Here is an 18,375-nt window from a genome sequence, read left to right as displayed (position 1 = left end):
CCCTGCGTATACCTTTGATCTGGGCACTTTTTCATTAATTTACACTGTATTTACTACCACTCCAAACAGACTGTAATGTGATCCACTTTGGATTCAAGGGCGCTCCATTAGTTGGTTAATGGCAGTACTGGGAAACAAGACAGCAGCAGGTGGCATAGCGATTAGAGCTGTTGTCTGTATAAGTAGCTTAATGCCAAGATGCTTTGGAGGAACGTGTCAGCTAAATACATATCTAAAAATAAGTTAACTTCCCAAAATCCACCTGACCTATCCATTCCAGGTCATCCAGGAAATTCCCTCGTTAAATTTCAAGCCCAATGGAAAGGTAAAAATCTCGGACCTTTTTGATGTTGGATGGCATTAAAGTTTGAAGCAGTCAAAAACAATCACTGAAGCAAGAGGATTTAGCACTTTGACATTTTCCGTTACACTGAAATCCCAAGAAATGTCTTGGAGGAACCGATGTCAGTCATGGCTGGTGCTCTACAGACTCAATAAACAGGTAGCGGAAAGGAGAAAGTCAGTTCAAAACTTCAGCGCTCAACAAGCACTGAGAAAACACTTTGTTCCATTTATTTAGCCCAACAACCACTAAACCCAGAAATATCACAGCTATGGTTCATTGGAATGTGGGACATAAGCAGTCTGAGTTCCCACACATCAGGTTCATCCAAACGCCATGTGCTGTAATTAATTCAAACAGGTTCATGGTTAATGAGCAGATGTGGGAGGGGCTTCCTGGGTGGGCATGGCTGAGGGATGACATGCAAGGCAGAGCCAGTGATGTCATACCTTAGGACTCCCGAGAGGTAGGTTGCTAGGAAACCAAAGGAAGTCACGGCTCTCAGATGGGGATGCCCGTGATGGCCCTACGCCCCCAATCTCGTGGTACCCGTAAACCGGCCCAACCCAAATCTCCCCCATCTAACGAACCACTTCAAAACTCTAGAACACCAACAGCAGGCAGAGAAGAGCTGAAAGGAAAAGTAGCCGCACCCACTGCTGGTAAAATACTGCAAGTATATACAGTTTATACATCGACACTTCAAAAGATCAATAAATCAAAAACACAAGCTATGTGGATTTCGGGCCCTAAAGGGCAACACACACCCAGCAATGTGCGGAATTAAAAAAAAAGATAAAAGGTTTAGCATGTACAGTAAGCATTGTGTGCGTGCGTGCGAGAGAGAGAGAGAGAGAGAGAGAGCAAGACATGTCCTTTGGTTTTGTCAGCAAACCTGACTGGCAGTTTTACAGGTACATGAACTGAATGCCCGACACCGTTGGTCTAACTTCAAAAACAAAACCTTTCCGCCACAAGGAACTCTGGGACATCCGTCTACAGAGCCATAGAGTACATCATGAAATAGTTTTAAAATAACGAGAAAAATAAAACTAAACGGTGATGTGCTATTGCTCGGCGTTTCAAGAGGCAGAGACCTCTAGGCTCCTCCCCAAGGGGCGGGGCTCAGTACACCGGGCTGTTGCGGATTCCGCAGCACAGGACCATGCTGAAGATCATCTCGAAGACCTGGAGGAGAAGCAAGATAAGAGATTCAGACATTTCACTAAAATTTTACAGGACACCCCCCTCCAGCAACCCCTGTCCCGCCAACCACTGGGGGGGGGGGGGGTCTCAAACCCACAGCCTTTTTCATTTCATGTCTAGGATTTTAAACAGCACCCTGGACCTGTTCTGGATGGATTTTACTCAGTCTATGCTAATCAGTTAGACCCAACAACACCGCTCCCTACCATGATGACGGCCACCACCAGGGCGGCAATGCCGATCAGGTACAGCTTGTCGGAGAAGAGCTCCCTCAGTTTGTTGTGGCAGTTCTAGAGGAGAGCAAGACGGATGTTCCAGAGTTCACAAATTCAGCAGCACAGCAAGTAACTCGGTGCAAATCCATTAGATATTCCATATGAAAACAGTATTTCCATCTCAAGTTCCCATGGCAACAGCAGAAATTAGACTTTCACATGGTCCCCATTGTGTTTCAGCCATCAGAAACGTACACCAATAAAGCACTGACCACTGTATTCTCCAGCATCTTTTCCACAGTGATGTTGGCCGGAGTCCTAGACATCTTGGGGCAGAGATCCTTCAGACGATCTAGGAAGGTCTTGGAGAACTCGCCTTTTCCGCAGCAGTTCAGCTGGAAGTGGGGGGGGGGATAAGAGGTTCAGCATCTGCTCAACTTCACACAGAAAATGTTCCAGGAGAGGACCCGACAGGAACACACTGTTGCCAGGTCAAAGGTCATTACTATGACCTGGAGATGTTGGTGCCCAGGGCTGGGGCAGGATTCTTGAGGAACACAGTGTCACCGCTGGGAAGCCCAAACTTTGAGAGCCGTCAGCGGAAGGAACAGAATGGAGCCAGCGGAAGGAACTCTCGATTCCACCAAGCGGACTGGTGGCGTGTCGAAAAACGGCGCTTGTTTACCGTCTCGTGGACGGCGAGCAGCACCGCCTTGGCGTCCGACTTGTCTCCTTTGGACAGAATGGCCTGGTCGTAGGCGGTGTCGTAGAACGTGATGAGCTCTTTCGAGATCTGCAGGAGAGCAGGAGGCACGAGTCGGCGGTCAATACCGTAGCGAGATTCACATGTTACCTTGTAGTTTGAAGTCCAGGGTGTGGTGTGTGTGTGTGTGTGTGTGTGTGTGTGTGTGTGTGTGTGTGTGGAAGGCCAGTCGGTGAAACCCCGGCGATCCAACTTGATTCCTTAACCTCTGCACTAGGCGAGTCCCGTTCTAAGAGCTCAGAGCACACTGGGTGCGTGAGGGTGCTCACCGTGTCTCGATTCATGAATCCCCAGATGCCAGCAGCCACCTCACAGGCAAAGAGGATCACCAAACAGGCAAAGAACTGCAAGGTAAAGAGATGTAAAATGAGCTCAATAGGAGAGATCTAACTATGATTCATTAAAAGCAAGGCATAACAACTCATAACAATCACTGGCTTCAGAAAGGACCCTCACCGTTCCCAGTAGGCACTGTGACTCCTGAATGGCGCCATAGCAACCGAGGAAGCCAACGAACATCATGACAGCGCCCACGGCAATTAGGATGTAGACACCTGTTGAGGGGACACGGGGACACAGTGAGGCAGGAAAACATGAGCCAGGTGACATGGGACAGTTCATCTAAGACCTCCAGCTGTTGTTGGGACTCTAGTGCCAGAGCCATCGCTGCTACCACCTAGACACACCGCCCTCTACTGTCCAGGCGACAAACTGCAGAGGAGGGAAACAAGCTAGGCTGCAATGTGTGTGACCCACCACCAGGTGGCGATGAGAAGCCATACAAGGGTGAAACAGATCCCCAGTGGAGGTCATTAACTCAGGTTGGGACTGCAGTGGTGAATGCCAGAAGCTCTGTTGGACGTCTCGCTGGAAAACCATGAGCTCGGCAGAAAAACGCACTCTACTCTGAGTAACACAGAGCGGCAGGCGGCTGGACAGCGCTCCAGAGGGAGGTGCGGTCTGAACGGTGCATCCCAACAGGAGGTTGGGCAGCCGTCACGTACCGGTGTCCTGCCTCTCTGCCTACCCTGTTTGCACTCGTCTGTCTCGGTGGAATCTGCGGGTAACCATGGAAATGCAGGACCGGGACTGAACTGAGCCATGCAAAGAGTGTAAAAGTGGGACTGGAGGAGAGTAAAATGTGCTAAAGTTTTTGAAGCGATAGACAGATGCAGGCAGACCAGACAAGTGGACACGGAGCTAACGTCCCCAGGTTCATTGACGGCGCTCCGCCCGTCAGGTCTCCTCGAATCCGAGTCTCTTTTTGTTTTCCTCTCCTCAACTGCCAGCTTCCTTATAATGGACTATAACTGCTGCTTCTGTGTACTGTGTCCACAGCTGTGTTCAGTGTCCCCTTGGTGAGACGAGAGCATTGTCTAAAAAACACTGAACTGAACTTATTTTCCACCTTTTAAATCTCGCCAGATATCGTGCCAGAGATCCCGGCCCAGTGTACCACACCAGGTTACCATGTTTTTTTCTTCACTTACTGACGTTCTCCAGCCATTGCCTTTTCTTCTCTACTCATCGGCAGTTTGGATCTGAGCGCAAATGGACTCGGACCATGAATATAGAACTGTGCTGATACTTTTTCTCTCTCACCAAAATTCACTTTGACTCGCATGAACCTGAGAAATAAAACTCAGCCGACATGGCTACACGCTTATTGACCACACATGGAGCGCAGTGCAGAACTATGATGTTACTGCCATTATAATTGCACACACACACACACACACACACACACACACACACACACACACATTTTCAGAACCGCTTGTCCCATACAGGGTCACGGGGAACCGGAGCCTACCCGGCAACACAGGGCGTAAGGCCGGAGGGGGAGGGGACACACCCAGGACGGGACGCCAGTCCGTCGTAAGGCACCCCAAGCGGGACTCGAACCCCAGACCCACTGGAGAGCAGGACTGCGGTCCAACCCACTGCGCCACCGCACCCCCCATCAATTGCATTACATAGTATTACAAACCCTTCAGATAACCCATTAATATTCATTTCTGACTGTTAACTTATAAAGTTCAACTACTTGCGCTGATTTTACCTTTATACAGCTGGATAATTTTTACTGTAAGAAGTAAAAGTAAAGTACCTTGCTCAAGGGTGCTGCTCCAGCAGGGGGTGGTATTTGAACGTGCGGTTAAAGCTGCTACTTTCACTCTAAAAACCCTCCTCTACCTACTCTCAACTACTTAACGTTCACATTTAGAAATAGGCGAGAAGCCCATACAGAGATGAGTTAATGCGAACATTATTAAAAATTATTTTAATATGGGACAATACAAATGGTAGAATATTTATGCAAAGACTGTCTCCCCTCAGACCAGCTCATCATAGGATTAGGCCTCATACCTCGGAGGGGAACCCCTCCCCGAGACGGTACCCCCTCTTTCGGTGACAGTCCTGCAAAACGGGCAGATTCCTTTCCCCATCCCGCTCCCCTGCCATCGCCATGGCGACTAGAGGCTTAAGCGAGGGGGGGGGGAGGTGAGAACACACTCTTACAGGTGCTAAACGCAAACAGATGGGGAGGCAGCCGAGGCCAGTGGAAAACGACGGGCCAACGTTCAAAGGCGGGGTGGGGGGTGGAGAGCACGCAGGTCATGTTAACATTTTCCTTTTGCTTGTTTTACATGTGAGGCTAACTCAACAGTTTCCTCGAACCCCACCAGTAGACCATCGGCTCTTAGCAGGTCGCCGCGGTGGCAGAATGAGTCTCCGAAGAGATCCCGGCGGAGGGGAGGAACGGAGAGAGCAGGAGTGATGACCGATGACCGGGTGCCCCGACCGAGGCGATAAACACACTCATGCCTAACATTTGTTCACGTCTCCAGCGGAGGAGCTCCTTTCCCTGCACAAATTTTAACTGCTGTTTGTTACAGTAGAGAAAAATCACCGTGGTAAAAGAATCTCTTGGGAAACGGCAGGTTCCACTGCATCCCAGGGGCTCCGTGTGGTTCAACCACGGGGGGAGGTGGGGGGGGTAAGCCGCTTTCTTATTCAGCACACTGGATTTTAGAAGGAGTGTGACTCGGGGCAGCAGGTGGCGACGTGGCTAAAGCCACTACAGTTTGGTGTCAAAAGTAAACAGTAAAGCATACAGTAAAAATTACCACGCTGCTGTGATGGGTAAATAATTCACTTTGTGGAAACGTGTCGGCTAAACGAACACGTGTGGGCGTGGCTTCTTAGATCATTTCATCCCCCATCCACCTCCTGCACATTTCCCTTCCATCAGTTTTCTGCCCCTCTTTCAGTACGTTTCATGTTCCTCCCCACTTTTCTCCAGAATTCATTTGGTTTATTGACATTAGCGAATGCGCAAAGAGCACAGCGATGCCGAAGCCGTGCTCAGACCCAGATGTTGAGGCCTGCAGGGCTGTGGAAGTGCATTCGAGGCTATTTTGGCACGTTCAAAACAACCACTGGAGACGCCAGCGGCAGCGTAATGAGGGGGTGCGTCCCCACCCAGCCTGGGTGTGTGTTTGCGCCGCTATAAACATCCCTGTGCCCGGGCGGCTCTTCCCTCGACGCTCTTGCCGACGCCTGAGATCGCCTGCAAAATCACATCCTCAGCTGCTCTCAAATTAGTTCCCAGCTTGTTATGGCCCTAGGAATCACCGGATGCCTCACGTACTTTCTCTCATAATGTGAAGCGGCTAAAACCTGATGTCAACCATCTCGCTCACACACATTAAAATAAACGGTATGTTTAAATTGACTGCGCTGAACGTCTGTATGCAGCAAAAAGGTCCGACGCCTGTTTTAGGTGTCAGTTCAGAGCAGTCAAGAAACATAGCAGTGAAGACTAAACATTTGAAACACACACACAGCCTGAAACTGCTTGTCCCGAGCGGGGTCGTGGTAAACCAGAGCCTAACCTGGCAACACGGGGCGAAAGGCTGGAGGGGGAGGGGACACACCCAGGACGGAACATCAGTCCATCACAAGGCACCCGAGCAGGACTCGAACCCCAGACCCGCCAGAGAGCAGGACCCGGCCGAACCCGCTGCACCACCGCACCCCCCACATACGAAACGCTAAATAGTTATTGAGGACTTCTTTCAAGGACCACCACTAGTGCGTTGTGTTCACCTCCCTTGCGTTTAAAATCCAGCCGAGAGAACAAAAGACAAGTCTATTGGAAGGACCGAGTGAGAAGAACATGAAGGGAAATGTCCACCTCAGCTCTCTATGGTCCACAGACCTGGGGGACGGAAACGGCTTGAGGAGTGATGGAAACTGCTTGTCCAACTCATTGACACTGCCTCCAAATGGAGTCCAACTTCAGTGGTTGCGAGAATTTCAGGGGGATGCGGATGCCATAACTCCTGGATGGAGCTGGACGCCGACAGGTCTCTGTCCCACATGGGGCCCAAACACCCCTAGCAAATGGAGGAACATCAGCACAACGCGGTCATTGTTCTGCTGCCGTAAAAATGCAAGCTTGGTGAGTCTGTAAGACAGACACGGCGTCCACTTCCTGGCCCACGGAGACACGTTAGGGCATTTCTGGGATTTTATTTGGACAAACTGCCTTGACAGGTGAAGAACTGCCTTTTGTCCAACTGCAGCTGTCTGTAAGGGTACAATAACATTCGCTTCCTCCTGCTGGGTGGGGGCAGGGGTCAACGAGCAGGAGCATAAATAGACTCTGAGAGACAGCAGTTGGAGACTCGCGAGGAGCACTGACACGTCAGGAGAGCTCGGCCTCGGAGCCACACAATGGAGGCCACCTGTGGGAAAACAGGGGCAGGAAGACACCCCCCCCCCCAATGGTACGCAAACAAAGAGGCAGGACATGTGAAAGGTGGCCTTCCACATGGGGCAGGACAAGAGGAAACTTCAGTGCCCTCTGCTAGCCTGCTGTGCTGGTTACTGGTGACTATCTACTGGTTAGCTACACACTCCATTGACCACCAGCAACATTCTGTTGAGCAGGGGTACCCTCTATTAACCAGTAATAACCTCCGTTGAGCAGAAACACTCTCTGTTGATCAGCAACAGCCTCCATTAACCAACGACACTCTACTGACCAGTAGAACCAGCAACCACCACCAGTAACTTCTGTTGACCAGTTGCACAGCTGCCATACTTATTGATTCTCTACCTCCATCTGCAGTAACACGGCTGTAGAAAAGACGCGTTGAGCAACGCGCGCGTCTCCGTTAGCCGTCGTCACACATCGGAGACAGACGCCGTTCTGCCGACGGCACGGTGCTTACTGATGTAGAAGGTGTTGGGCGCCTGTTGGTCTCCCAGCTGGAGGATGAGGAGTTTGCTGGTCTGGTTGTCATGTCGGAGCCAAAGGGCCACACCCAGGATGACGCCTCCCGCCAGCTGCCAGGAGACGGAGAGAGAACAAAGATGAGTTACTCCACCAGCACCATACAATTCCAATGTCCTTTCATTCATTTGCCCTTTTATAGAGCAGGGTATTTCGTACCGCATCAGCTGAGGGCAAGTACCGTAATTAAGGTTCTACATCGCGGAGCGGGATCTGAACCCGGGTCCGCTGAATGCTAAGGTGGTGCCATTTAGCCACTACGCCAAAACTAAATGAATACAAACCTTTCCATCTAAATGCACTGTGACAACAGGAAAATGCAAAGCAGCAGCAGTGTAAAAATCACACGGTACACAGGGGTGTCAGCAGTGACAAACAGACGAGCGGTTTTAGAATAAATTCTTTATTAATTTTACACAAAGTGAAAGTCCACCCAAAAACCAATTATGATCAAAGCGGTCAAATGGGGTCTTTTACACTGCCCAGCGGTGAACACTTGCGGTGGTTTTTACTCTGCAGAAATGGACCGAACTCAAATGAAAAGGGTGGGTCACATGGAGAGGGGGGCACGTCTCCAGAAGTGTTTCAGTCCATCCCGCATGACTCCAAGATCCTACCGCCTTACTCAGGACAATGTTCACACTTGGTGGATGAGTCCCCTCGTCCCATGTTGACAGGAGTGGCTCCGCAGCCAGAACCGGTGAGCACATTTTGCCATTCGCTAGGTTTTCTTTCTTTCTCGTGTTGGAGCTACAGAAGAGACCACCAAGCTGGACCAAGCACCCCCCCCCCCCAACACACACACACACACACACACACACACACACACACACACACACACACACACACACACACACACGTCATTACACGAGGGTGGCAGGGGCCACGTGGCCCCACACATCCTGCTGTGCGAGTTCTCCAGGCAGACAGGATGGAGGACGGGGGAGGACGGCCGCAGCAGAGCCGGATGCAGCCAACCGGTCACTTGCTCTGTTTGGTTGATTCTCTTCCGTTTTTTTCTCTTGAGAAGAACAGAAAAAGTGCACACACTCACAGTTATGCAAATGGTGTCTCTCTCACACACGCACACACGTAAACCAATACGGTTGGTAAGAACTGGGGGGGGGGGGGGGGGGGGATGCGGCGCAGCGGAACTGAAAAAGTCCGCCGGTAAACTCCGCTCTGCTCCTTGCCGTCTTACTCGTCTCTTGAGCTCGTCTCGTCTCTTGAACGGAGTCCATTCCACCACGGAGGGGGGTGGCGTCACACGGAAACCGGAGAAACACGGCGCCTGTGAAGGGCACGGCCCTCAGGCTTCACCACAGAAGGGCAGCAAAAAGACAGTGGCAGAGGGGGTGGGCGGAGCCTCACAGGCTGATCCCACCCATACAGCCACACCCCACCCCCATTCAGTTCTTCATATATGAATCGGCTGCTGCTCACGGATGCGCAACATGAAAGGAAGTTATTTTTCTTCCATGACCTCATGTTCGAGAGTGTGCGTACAGCCTTCGTCGCGCGAGCAGAGGAAAGCCTGGATGCAGCATAAAGTGGCAGAGATCCTCAAAGCGGCCGTCAAACTTTCCGTAGTCCGCGCTTTTCTCAACCATCCACCAAACCACGCCCCCTTTTTTAGCCCCGCCCACTCCTCTTTACAAAGATGCGGTTGTGTTCTCTTCCCAGACATTTCCTTAGGGCTGCTGTGCCAAGACCGTCTTGAAGAGTTCAACAATCGCTAGAGAAGCAGAGCTCATTGCAGCCGCTGCCGCTTTCCTGCCAGTGTGGACAGGAAGCTGTGAGCACGTTGTGCTTTGGCGACTTCCTCCATTGCAGAGACAGAAAGGCACTGGCCAATTTCCAGATGACCAAACACTCTCCTGAATTGATTAGCACATTTTTCTCTGTCTCCAAGTACAACTTGAGGCTCCTAGGAGATGGGGACATTTACCAAGAGTCCATGAGTGATACTAAAACACATGCTTTGGACGAGGTGATCAGAACCTCAGAAACCCCCAGCTGAACACCACATGTATCCCTTGCCCCAGCAAGAACCCGAAATGTTTACATTTCCAAAAGAAAGCAGCCCAGGACACAGTCTGAGCACGAAACGGTTTGTTGCGTTGATTACGAAGACATTAAAGATCTAGAGATGCACAGGTGAATGTGTGACTGGACTGACACAGGTTGTGTACTTATAAAATAAAAATAGTCACGCGGTACAGTGAAAACCACTGCTCTCCAACAGAGCAGTTTGTTGGAAAAGTTCATGGGAGTGGACCTCAAGTTGATTATATCTCAGCAGAAAGGAAGGACAGCGAGAGCACGCACACACGGGTTTGCTTTGGGGCATTTCAGAGCAACAGTGCGGGGGGGAGGAAGGAACTCAGTCGCTCAGAGGCAGTAAAGATCTACACCTTTCCCCTCCTTTACATAAAACAGACACTTCTGTGGATCAGAGCTGGAAGGTCTGATGTCACCAGAGACCTGAACGTAGATAATTATTGTACATCTATTATAAAATGTGGACAACTAAGCTCCCTTTTCAGGTTCACAAGTGGCGCGAGTCACCGCTGTGGAGTCACGGTAGCCACTGAGTCATAGCGATATATGAGCCAAAAAATTTCAAGGAAACCTCAGTTATACCCCCGTTCAGCTCCCCCTTGTCTTGTGGTTGTATCCATGCCCACGTAACATCACACCCCACCCGGGCAGCAGCCACAACACAACACTCGCCCCAAACCTTCAAAACAGAGATGGAGGAAACCAGGGGAAGAACTAGAAACTCAACAATAGTAGAGAACCAGCAGGAGGATCAAGAACCCAAGAGAAGGATGGAGAAGGATGAAGAACATAATAGGATAGAGAATCAAAGAGGAAGGGAATGGTGGAAGCAACAGGAGGATGGAGAATCTAATAGAAGGAGGATGTAGGAACCAGCAGGAGAGAAGGAAAAGAACCCAACAGGACAATGATCTAGGAATCAACAGAAGGGTGGAGAAGCCAGTAACAGAATGAGAAATCCAGAAGGGTAATGGAGAATTGAAGCAGAAGAGAATGGTGAACCAACAGGTGGAAGATGAAGGAAAAAAGTAAGGTGAGGAACCTAGAAGAATGACAGAGGGAGGAACCAAGAGGTTGCGGGATGGAATCCACCAGATAACAAAATGAATCTTTTAGCAGAGGCTTCATTCCAGCAATGGCAATGGTGAGAGTCACAAGTCGGACATTCTGACACCACCAAGGCTGATCAGGTCTTACAGCAGAGTCAAACAGCATAAATCACGCATCATAGATGATCTTTAATCCCCGTTTCAATGGGAAGTGGTCACAAAGAAGTAAAAATAACGTGTCGCAGATATTTTGGTTCACGATTTCAGTTCCTCAATTTTTCTAAATTGGACTAGTAAATGAAACCCTACTCGCACACACCGGGGGCTGATATGTTGCAAAGGGACCAACCCACAAAAGAGCAGGAACCACCCAGTGAACTTGAGCAGCTCTTGAGGATCGGGACCAGGGAGGTTTAACAGGTAGTTCATGGATGACCCATTAACCCCCTACAGCAAGACCTCAACAAGGAATCAAACACTTTTGCCAATCAAGGAAGACACACACGACAGGGTTGGTGGGGCGGATCTCTCTTTTTGTCCTCATCTCAAGGGCTTCAGAAACCCTCAGTAGTCCACTGGAGAGAAAAGCAGGACCTCTATCCACCAGGCAGAAATCTTTGAGGCTTTATGAACCCCTCACACATCTGGATGGTTAAGAACACACACACACACACACACACACACACACACACTGCTGCTCCTAAAACTTTCCACTCAGCAATGCTGCTGCTGCAGACCAAATTGGTATTTCTCACTCAGCTACCTACTCAGCCAAAACAGTGGTTAAAATGATTTCACGGTATAGTAAAGCTAGTCACACACACACACACACACACACACACACACACACACACACACAGTACTATATGGAATCAAACTCAGGTGGTCAGTAAAGGAAATGTACATGTTAACGGTTATTAGCTTTAAAACACAACATCAAAAACTCACTTTATTTAGAACATTGATTCTAGTCATCAACAAACTACAGGCACCTTCATCTTGGTCAGCAAAACACCGACTCCTTAAAAGTGGTCAACAAAACTTAGAATTCCTTGATGCCAGTCTAAAAAAATCCACTGGTTCTTTGACACTAGTCATCAAAACCACTGGTTACCTTGACAACGGTCAACAAAACACTGATCACCTTGACAAAAGTTCACAAAAACAACTGATACCTTGATACCAGGTCTACGAAACACTGCTTCCCTGAGACCAGGACATGAAACCTCTTATACCTTGATACTGGTCAACAAACCACTAGGTTGAGACCGGTCAACGGAACCATCGGCACCTTTACAACCGTCAAGCAAACCCTTCTCCTTAACACCAATCAATACAACACGGGTCAATGGACAGCAGTCAACAAAAGCATTGATACCTCAACAATGGTGAACAAAACTGTTGGTTCCTTCACACTGGTATGTTCACACTGCTCGACCTCTGACACCAACATTTTTTTAATAATTCCGGACAGTAATGAGTAAATTCATCCTAGGACTCACCCAAAAGATGAAGTTGAAGAAGAAGAGCAAGTACTTGATGCATCTGGTACAACCTTCCACTCCCATGGCTGCCTGAGCCTGAGGACGGAGAACAGAGTCCCTGGAGTCAGAGGGCAGGAGGGAGCAGATGGATCTTTGAGAAGTTCGCAGAGAAGATCTGATGATCTCAGCGATGGTCTGTGTGTCGGGTGAATCTGATGATCGGGGCGAGGAGTGGTTCTTCCGCGCGCGCAAGGCAAGGTCTTCTCTGAGCTCCGAGGACGCGGATCTGCAGGTCTGTCGTCGACGCACACACACACACACACACACTCAGAGCCTTTGGAACAAGAGGCGACGCCGAGGGGAGGGGAGGGGAGGGGAGGGGAGGGGAAGGGAGGCCCCCGAGGGGGTGCGTCCGCGCGATCACCGCGGGAGATAAACACCCCCCCCCCGCTGCCCTCCACGTGCCGATCGCCACCCGGGCGTCTTTCCAGTCACCACGTTCATTACCGAATATCCTCTTAGTGGAATATTTCAGCGCACAATATTACAGTATCGGGCTAAAAATACGGCGGCCGGCGATGGCCGGTTGCTCAATAAACACCATCAACAGTCACTGTCAGTCTATCACAATTCATGTATTCTGCTACATTTGATTTGTCCAAGTTCATAGCCATGTATTTGTAATACATTCAAAACGGTTTATGAATGCTGCCTCATTTGCATGAAGTAAGGATAATTGAAGGATTGTCAGTAAGTGCACAGTGTGCGCTGTTGTTGCTGGTGTCTCACCCAACGCGCTTTTGTGTACACTTTTTCTGGAGCTGAGAGCAGCAAGGTGAGGCCGGCCCGGGACCCCACTTCCACGGGGGCCACAGGGCTGTGGGGTCCCCGCCGTGCAGTGAGTGAACACTGGCTAAAAGTGCCCTTCCAAGGTCCGGCGTTCAACAGGTCCGTTCCCACGGTACGGCTCGATTCTGTCCCCTGTGCAACGCCTGTTCGCGCGCGCGTGCGCAGTGCCGCCGTGGACAGGTCGTGCGGCCGAGCAGGCGGAAAGTGGCGCCACTGGGAAGCGCGCGACGAGTTCGCTCGTGCTCCGCAGCTCCATAGCTGCTCCTGTCCATAGTGGGAACTTTTTGCTTACTGCCTGCGATTAAAACACGAGGTGAATTCGTAAGTATGACTAATGGCGAAGAACAAACTACAGTACAGTACTTTCGCCTCAGTTTCCACTCGCTTGTTTTTACGTGTGAAGTGGAGCACCGAGCGAAGACACGGTGACTTCCGACCCGAGCTTAAAAAGCAGAAGCGCCACGGGCCCAAAACTTTTAAGTGCGGCTCGAAGCGCGCGACCACGCACGGGCACGCGCTCCGGCGTCTGCCTCGCGCTGCCGCCGCGCGTGTCGCGCCGTTGTTGAATTCGCTGATTCGCTGATGAAGAGGACAGGATGAGCCGGCGGCTCTTCCAGAGCTGCGACGGGGACGGAGACGACGGGTTCATCAGGCTCAGCAGGTAAATACACTGCGGGGTTGGGAGGGACGGGGGACGTACACACACAGAGAATCGAATTTGCAGTCGAACACCGGTCACTAGCAACTTTTATTCTTAATAATTTCAACGGAATCGCTCCGCTACTAGTATTATCTGTCCATATCCATTTATTAAAATATTAAAGTGTGTGGAATAAGTGCTGTGCTTTGTTTTTTATAAATGAAATGTAATATAAATGAATGTTTCCCCTTTCACTGTCCTCACAAGCTCAGACAGGAGGACTCTATTCAAGTTCGAGAACAAAGACCCCCCGCTGCGCATCCCCACAATACGTGATAGCGCCGGTCTCACCGTCTCTGTGGCACACAGGTGAGAAAAACTTTTAGCAGAGTCAACATCCGCAAGTTGCTGGTCCGGACTGGTTACTGTCTTCGCGGACATATTTAACACCTCCTTAAAAAAGCTCAGCTGTACCCACTTGTTTCAAAAACACCACCATCATTCCCGTTCCTAAGAAAAACAAAGTGAGCTGCCTTAATGACTATCGCCCAGTGGCACTGACTCCCATTGCAACGAAATGCTTTGAGAGGCTGGTGCTGGGACACATTAAGGACACCATCCCAGACACTCTGGACCCACTGCAGTTTGCCTACCGCCACAACAGATCCACTGAAGACATAATATCACACACCCTTCACACCATTCTGGCTCACCTGGACAATAAAAACTGCTATGCAAGGCTATTTGTGGACTATAGCTTGGCATTTAACACCATCATCCCATCATAAAGTTTGCTGACGATACCACCATTGTGGGTCTGATCACCAACAACGATGAGATGGTCTACAGAGAGGAGGTGAGGCTCCTGGCAGAGTGGTGCCAGGACAACAACCAGTCACCCTCACTGCCAAACTCACATGGACTGAGCACACAGCATCGACCATCAAAAAGGCCCATCAATGCCTCCACTTCCTCAGGCGTCTGAAGAAAGCCAGGAAGTCCACTACAGTCCTCACCACTTTCTACAGGTGTGCTGCGGAGTCCGTCCTCACAGAATGTATTACGTCCTGGTGTGGCAGCTGCTCCATACAGGACAAGAAAGCCCTGCAGAGGGTGGTCAAAACAGCTCGGGAAATCATCGGCACACAGCTACCAGCAGTCGAGGACACCTACACCACACGCTGCCGCAGAAAGACGATGCCCATCATGAGAGACCATAGTCACCCCGCACGGGCACTTTTCTCTTCCCTGCCATAGGTCTATTCGAACCCGCACAGCTAGGTACGGGAACAGCTTTTACCCCACTGCTATAAGACTATAGAACACTAACCAATGTGCCAACTTTAGTAACTAGAGTTGGACTGCTCCACCCAAGCACATTGGTAAATTACACTGTCACTTTAAGCATTCTCATTCTCTCATTCTGAGTTCTCTGTCAACTGGCATTATTGTTACTACTGTTACCATTATTTATTGCTATTGCTGTTGCACTACTCACTGTCATTGTTTTGTTTGCGCAGTATTTCTATTGTCTTTGTCCATAGTCTGTGGAGAAGCGTTCAGGAAGATTTTCATGATACATCTACATGGTACTTGTATCTATGACAATAAACTTGAAATTTGAATTTGAAACCATTTGAACTATTTCAGCTGACAGCGGGGTGTGTGTTGTGTCCCTTTGTCCACTAGGGGGTGCCGACATTTCACTCCAAGCTTTTGTTTTAAGGCCTGAACCAGCAGCATTGGCCGCCTCTGAGCCAACCAATCAACAATGGGCGCGAGGTGCACGTGATGCAGACCCACACAGGTTCAGCGCAATGTTCCGACCCACTGAAATCCAGATGTGACAGAACCACTTCCATCTACAGTACCTTTCCAGATAAACACTATTGGTTCCGAGGACCTGGTCTGGTACAGCCTGTCACCTGGACCAGCTCACTGGTCCGTAATGGGTCACTGGGAAGGTTTTGGAGGTCCACTGATGGGTCAGTGGTGTGACCTGTACCATAGCATCACTACTACTTGCACGCCATCAGTCACACCTCTGGGAAGGAGGATGCTGTGGGTACCATTTAGTTGCCATGGAAACATAAACCAAACCCAGAGTTTCATCACTAGACATTTCAAGGGCAAGCAAAACCGCTCAGCATCTGCACCATTCTTAATAGCCCATTAGCGTTTTGCATTTTTAATGCCGTTTATGTGTGATGCCGCGCATGGAAGAACATCCTCTCCACCCGGAACCTGAGCGGCCGCAGGACAATTGAACTCACTTTCCTAGACAATTCAGAAACAAGACGCGAGACAAAGGCCCGAGACAGATGAAGACACGAGACAGATGTGTCTTTCCGGAGCGCCGGTACCGACGGGAGAGCCCCAGTCATCGGAGTGTCTCCCCGATCAGTCGCTGCTGCCTTCCTTCATTTACAAAGCTCGCATAATTCATTCCGAGGCGTAAAAAATAGGCGTGTTGGTAACTTTCACTTCTTGGTTCTTGCAGCTCTCTCTTTACCACTTTCTGCTCTTTGTGTGCGAAGCAGAAGCAGCTAACACCCAACTTGTTATTCTCATTTCACATTGTATCTTGCACGTGCAGGTGCCATCGCACCCTGGCCTGCATGTGTTTATCAGCACTTTTCCACCTAGTTAAGTTCCCGCAGTCCGGGGCAGATACACAACACATTCTACGCGTACATTTTAATTTTAAAGCGCGTATAATCATCGAGGCATATGTCTAGGTCATGTTTACATCAAATTTAACAGCACACGCGTATTTCGCTGGATTATGCGACTCTTTCCCTTCAAAGCAAAAGCAGTCACTGTGAGGTCGAGTCAGAACACTTGTTTGCGCTCATCCTCTCGGTCACCTGTCCCTCCTCGCCAGGTCCGAGCCCGGCTCCCGAAGGGGACCAGACAGCTGGCGCCGCCCAAGGTGTAACACCCTGCCTTCACCTTGTTCTTGTTACCGCGTCGACTTTGAAGGTAATTAAGAAAACCAACGGGCCCCGTGCGCCTCAATCCCAACAACCTGCTATTTAAGTGATGAGTTAATGAGTCTTAATTGCCTCTCACGAGAGGACGATGATTTGACAGCATCCTCCAGCCCAACTTTAATTTCTCTTCGGAAGGATAAAAATAACACTCGTGCACGTGCCTCGGTTGTATCCACAGATGAGAAGAGCCACATCCAAATGAATCATCGTATTAAATGCAAGTCCCTCGGTGATACTGTCGCATTTCAGACTTTCCCACGTAAATGTGAAGGATCGCAGGTGGCAGGAGCGCGCAGCAGTGCTTGATGGACGTGGTCCCACCAGCTTCATGCGTCATGATGAATCTCGCATCTCGGCTCCAGGCCCCAGTCCAGTTCTCCACCCCACAGGGCTCTCAAGTTGACGAGGAAGGAAAGTCCCATGAGTCCTAGCTGTCAGTGACCGGAAACGGGTCGTTTATCACTGAGCTCTTGGGTCTCCTGAGTTCATGTCGATCATATATTCATATACGTTTGATGTTTAATTCAAACGCTCCTGTGGTCATTGAAGAAGCACCGCTTGTACGTCGGAAGGGCAGTTTGCAGGTGAGCAGACAGACACCAGCCTTGCACCGGGGGAGGGGTTTCTTCTAGCAACAAGGCAAAAGACCTTCCACCACACTGGTGTGCACGTGCGTGCGCGTGTGTGCGCGTGCTCGACAGACAGAGAGTGTGTGTGTCGAGGGGAGGGAATTCATAAATAATGGACCCATCACCCCCCCCTCCCACGGCTGCTGTGGTGTCGTTCGCGAGCATCACTCGGGAGGATCACAGCGCTCAGCGGCACGCGGCATGTCGCGCTCCCGCGTCTCCACGGGCAACCGGAGCAGCAGCGATACGCCTGAGATTGAGAATACATAACGTGGCCAAGACACGATCGTGGATGGGTGTCGGAGAGTGTCCACGGGGGACAGCGTGGACGGGGGGCTCCGAGAGTCCTCTTTCCTGAAGAAGAGGAGGAGGGCGGACAGGAGGCTGCGCAAGCTGGAGCCGCTCGCTCGCACCAGCACTCATCATCTCCGGCACACACGCAGCCTGGACTGGTGCGTCTGGACGTGGATGTGGATCTGGACGTTCTCTCGCGGTGACTTGTGGAAATTGATGATTATTGGTTATCGACGAGCGGTGGATGCAGGTCTTTGTGATTGCTCTGTTTCGCGTATCTGTGCGGTGCTCGGAGACCAGCCGCGTGGCACGGACTTGTAGAACCCCGGTGGAGACGATGCATGTCCAGCTGTGAGGCTGGACTCTTCGCAGCATCGCCTCGCATCAGCTCCCCGTGCACAACTCCCCCCCTCCCCGAGTCATCCCTCACAGCTCCATCTCGTGACCCTCCAGCGTTTGCCGCGTGCAGGGGTGACGATGGCTCACGTGGGACGTGCCTGAGGGTGAGGGTGGCGGCGGCGGCGCTGGCGGCGTGGGTGGGAGG

The 18,375-nt window shown here is 50.6% G+C and overlaps 1 protein-coding gene across 1 annotated transcript; it reads right to left on the bottom strand.

Moving 5' to 3' along the window:
* Positions 1-103: 103 nt before the first annotated feature.
* On the bottom strand, positions 104-13,287 carry LOC108942374 (CD81 protein-like). Its single transcript, XM_029251705.1, has 9 exons — positions 13,216-13,287; positions 12,445-12,522; positions 7,771-7,885; positions 2,984-3,081; positions 2,797-2,871; positions 2,450-2,557; positions 2,037-2,159; positions 1,756-1,839; positions 104-1,531 (listed from the first exon to the last, which is right to left on the bottom strand). The coding sequence occupies exons 2-9, from the start codon at positions 12,508-12,510 to the stop codon at positions 1,469-1,471; spliced, it is 732 nt and encodes a 243-aa protein (XP_029107538.1). The 5' UTR covers positions 12,511-12,522; positions 13,216-13,287; the 3' UTR covers positions 104-1,468.
* Between the last annotated feature and the right edge of the window lie 5,088 nt (positions 13,288-18,375).

Source organism: Scleropages formosus, chromosome 5, assembly GCF_900964775.1.
Source record: "Scleropages formosus chromosome 5, fSclFor1.1, whole genome shotgun sequence".
NCBI classification, from domain to species: domain Eukaryota; kingdom Metazoa; phylum Chordata; class Actinopteri; order Osteoglossiformes; family Osteoglossidae; genus Scleropages; species Scleropages formosus.
Note: the sequence above shows the minus strand (reverse complement) of the source record. Positions and strands in the feature narration are given on the sequence as shown.

Excerpts from the sequence above, each read along its gene's own strand:
- LOC108942374 (XM_029251705.1), bottom strand. The coding sequence starts at position 12,510 with ATGGGAGTGGAAGGTTGTACCAGATGCATCAAGTACTTGCTCTTCTTC. Across the intron at positions 2,558-2,796 it reads GATTCATGAATCGAGACACG|ATCTCGAAAGAGCTCATCAC; the intron begins GTGAGCACCCTC and ends GCTCTCCTGCAG. Across the intron at positions 2,160-2,449 it reads TGCTCGCCGTCCACGAGACG|CTGAACTGCTGCGGAAAAGG; the intron begins GTAAACAAGCGC and ends CCCCACTTCCAG.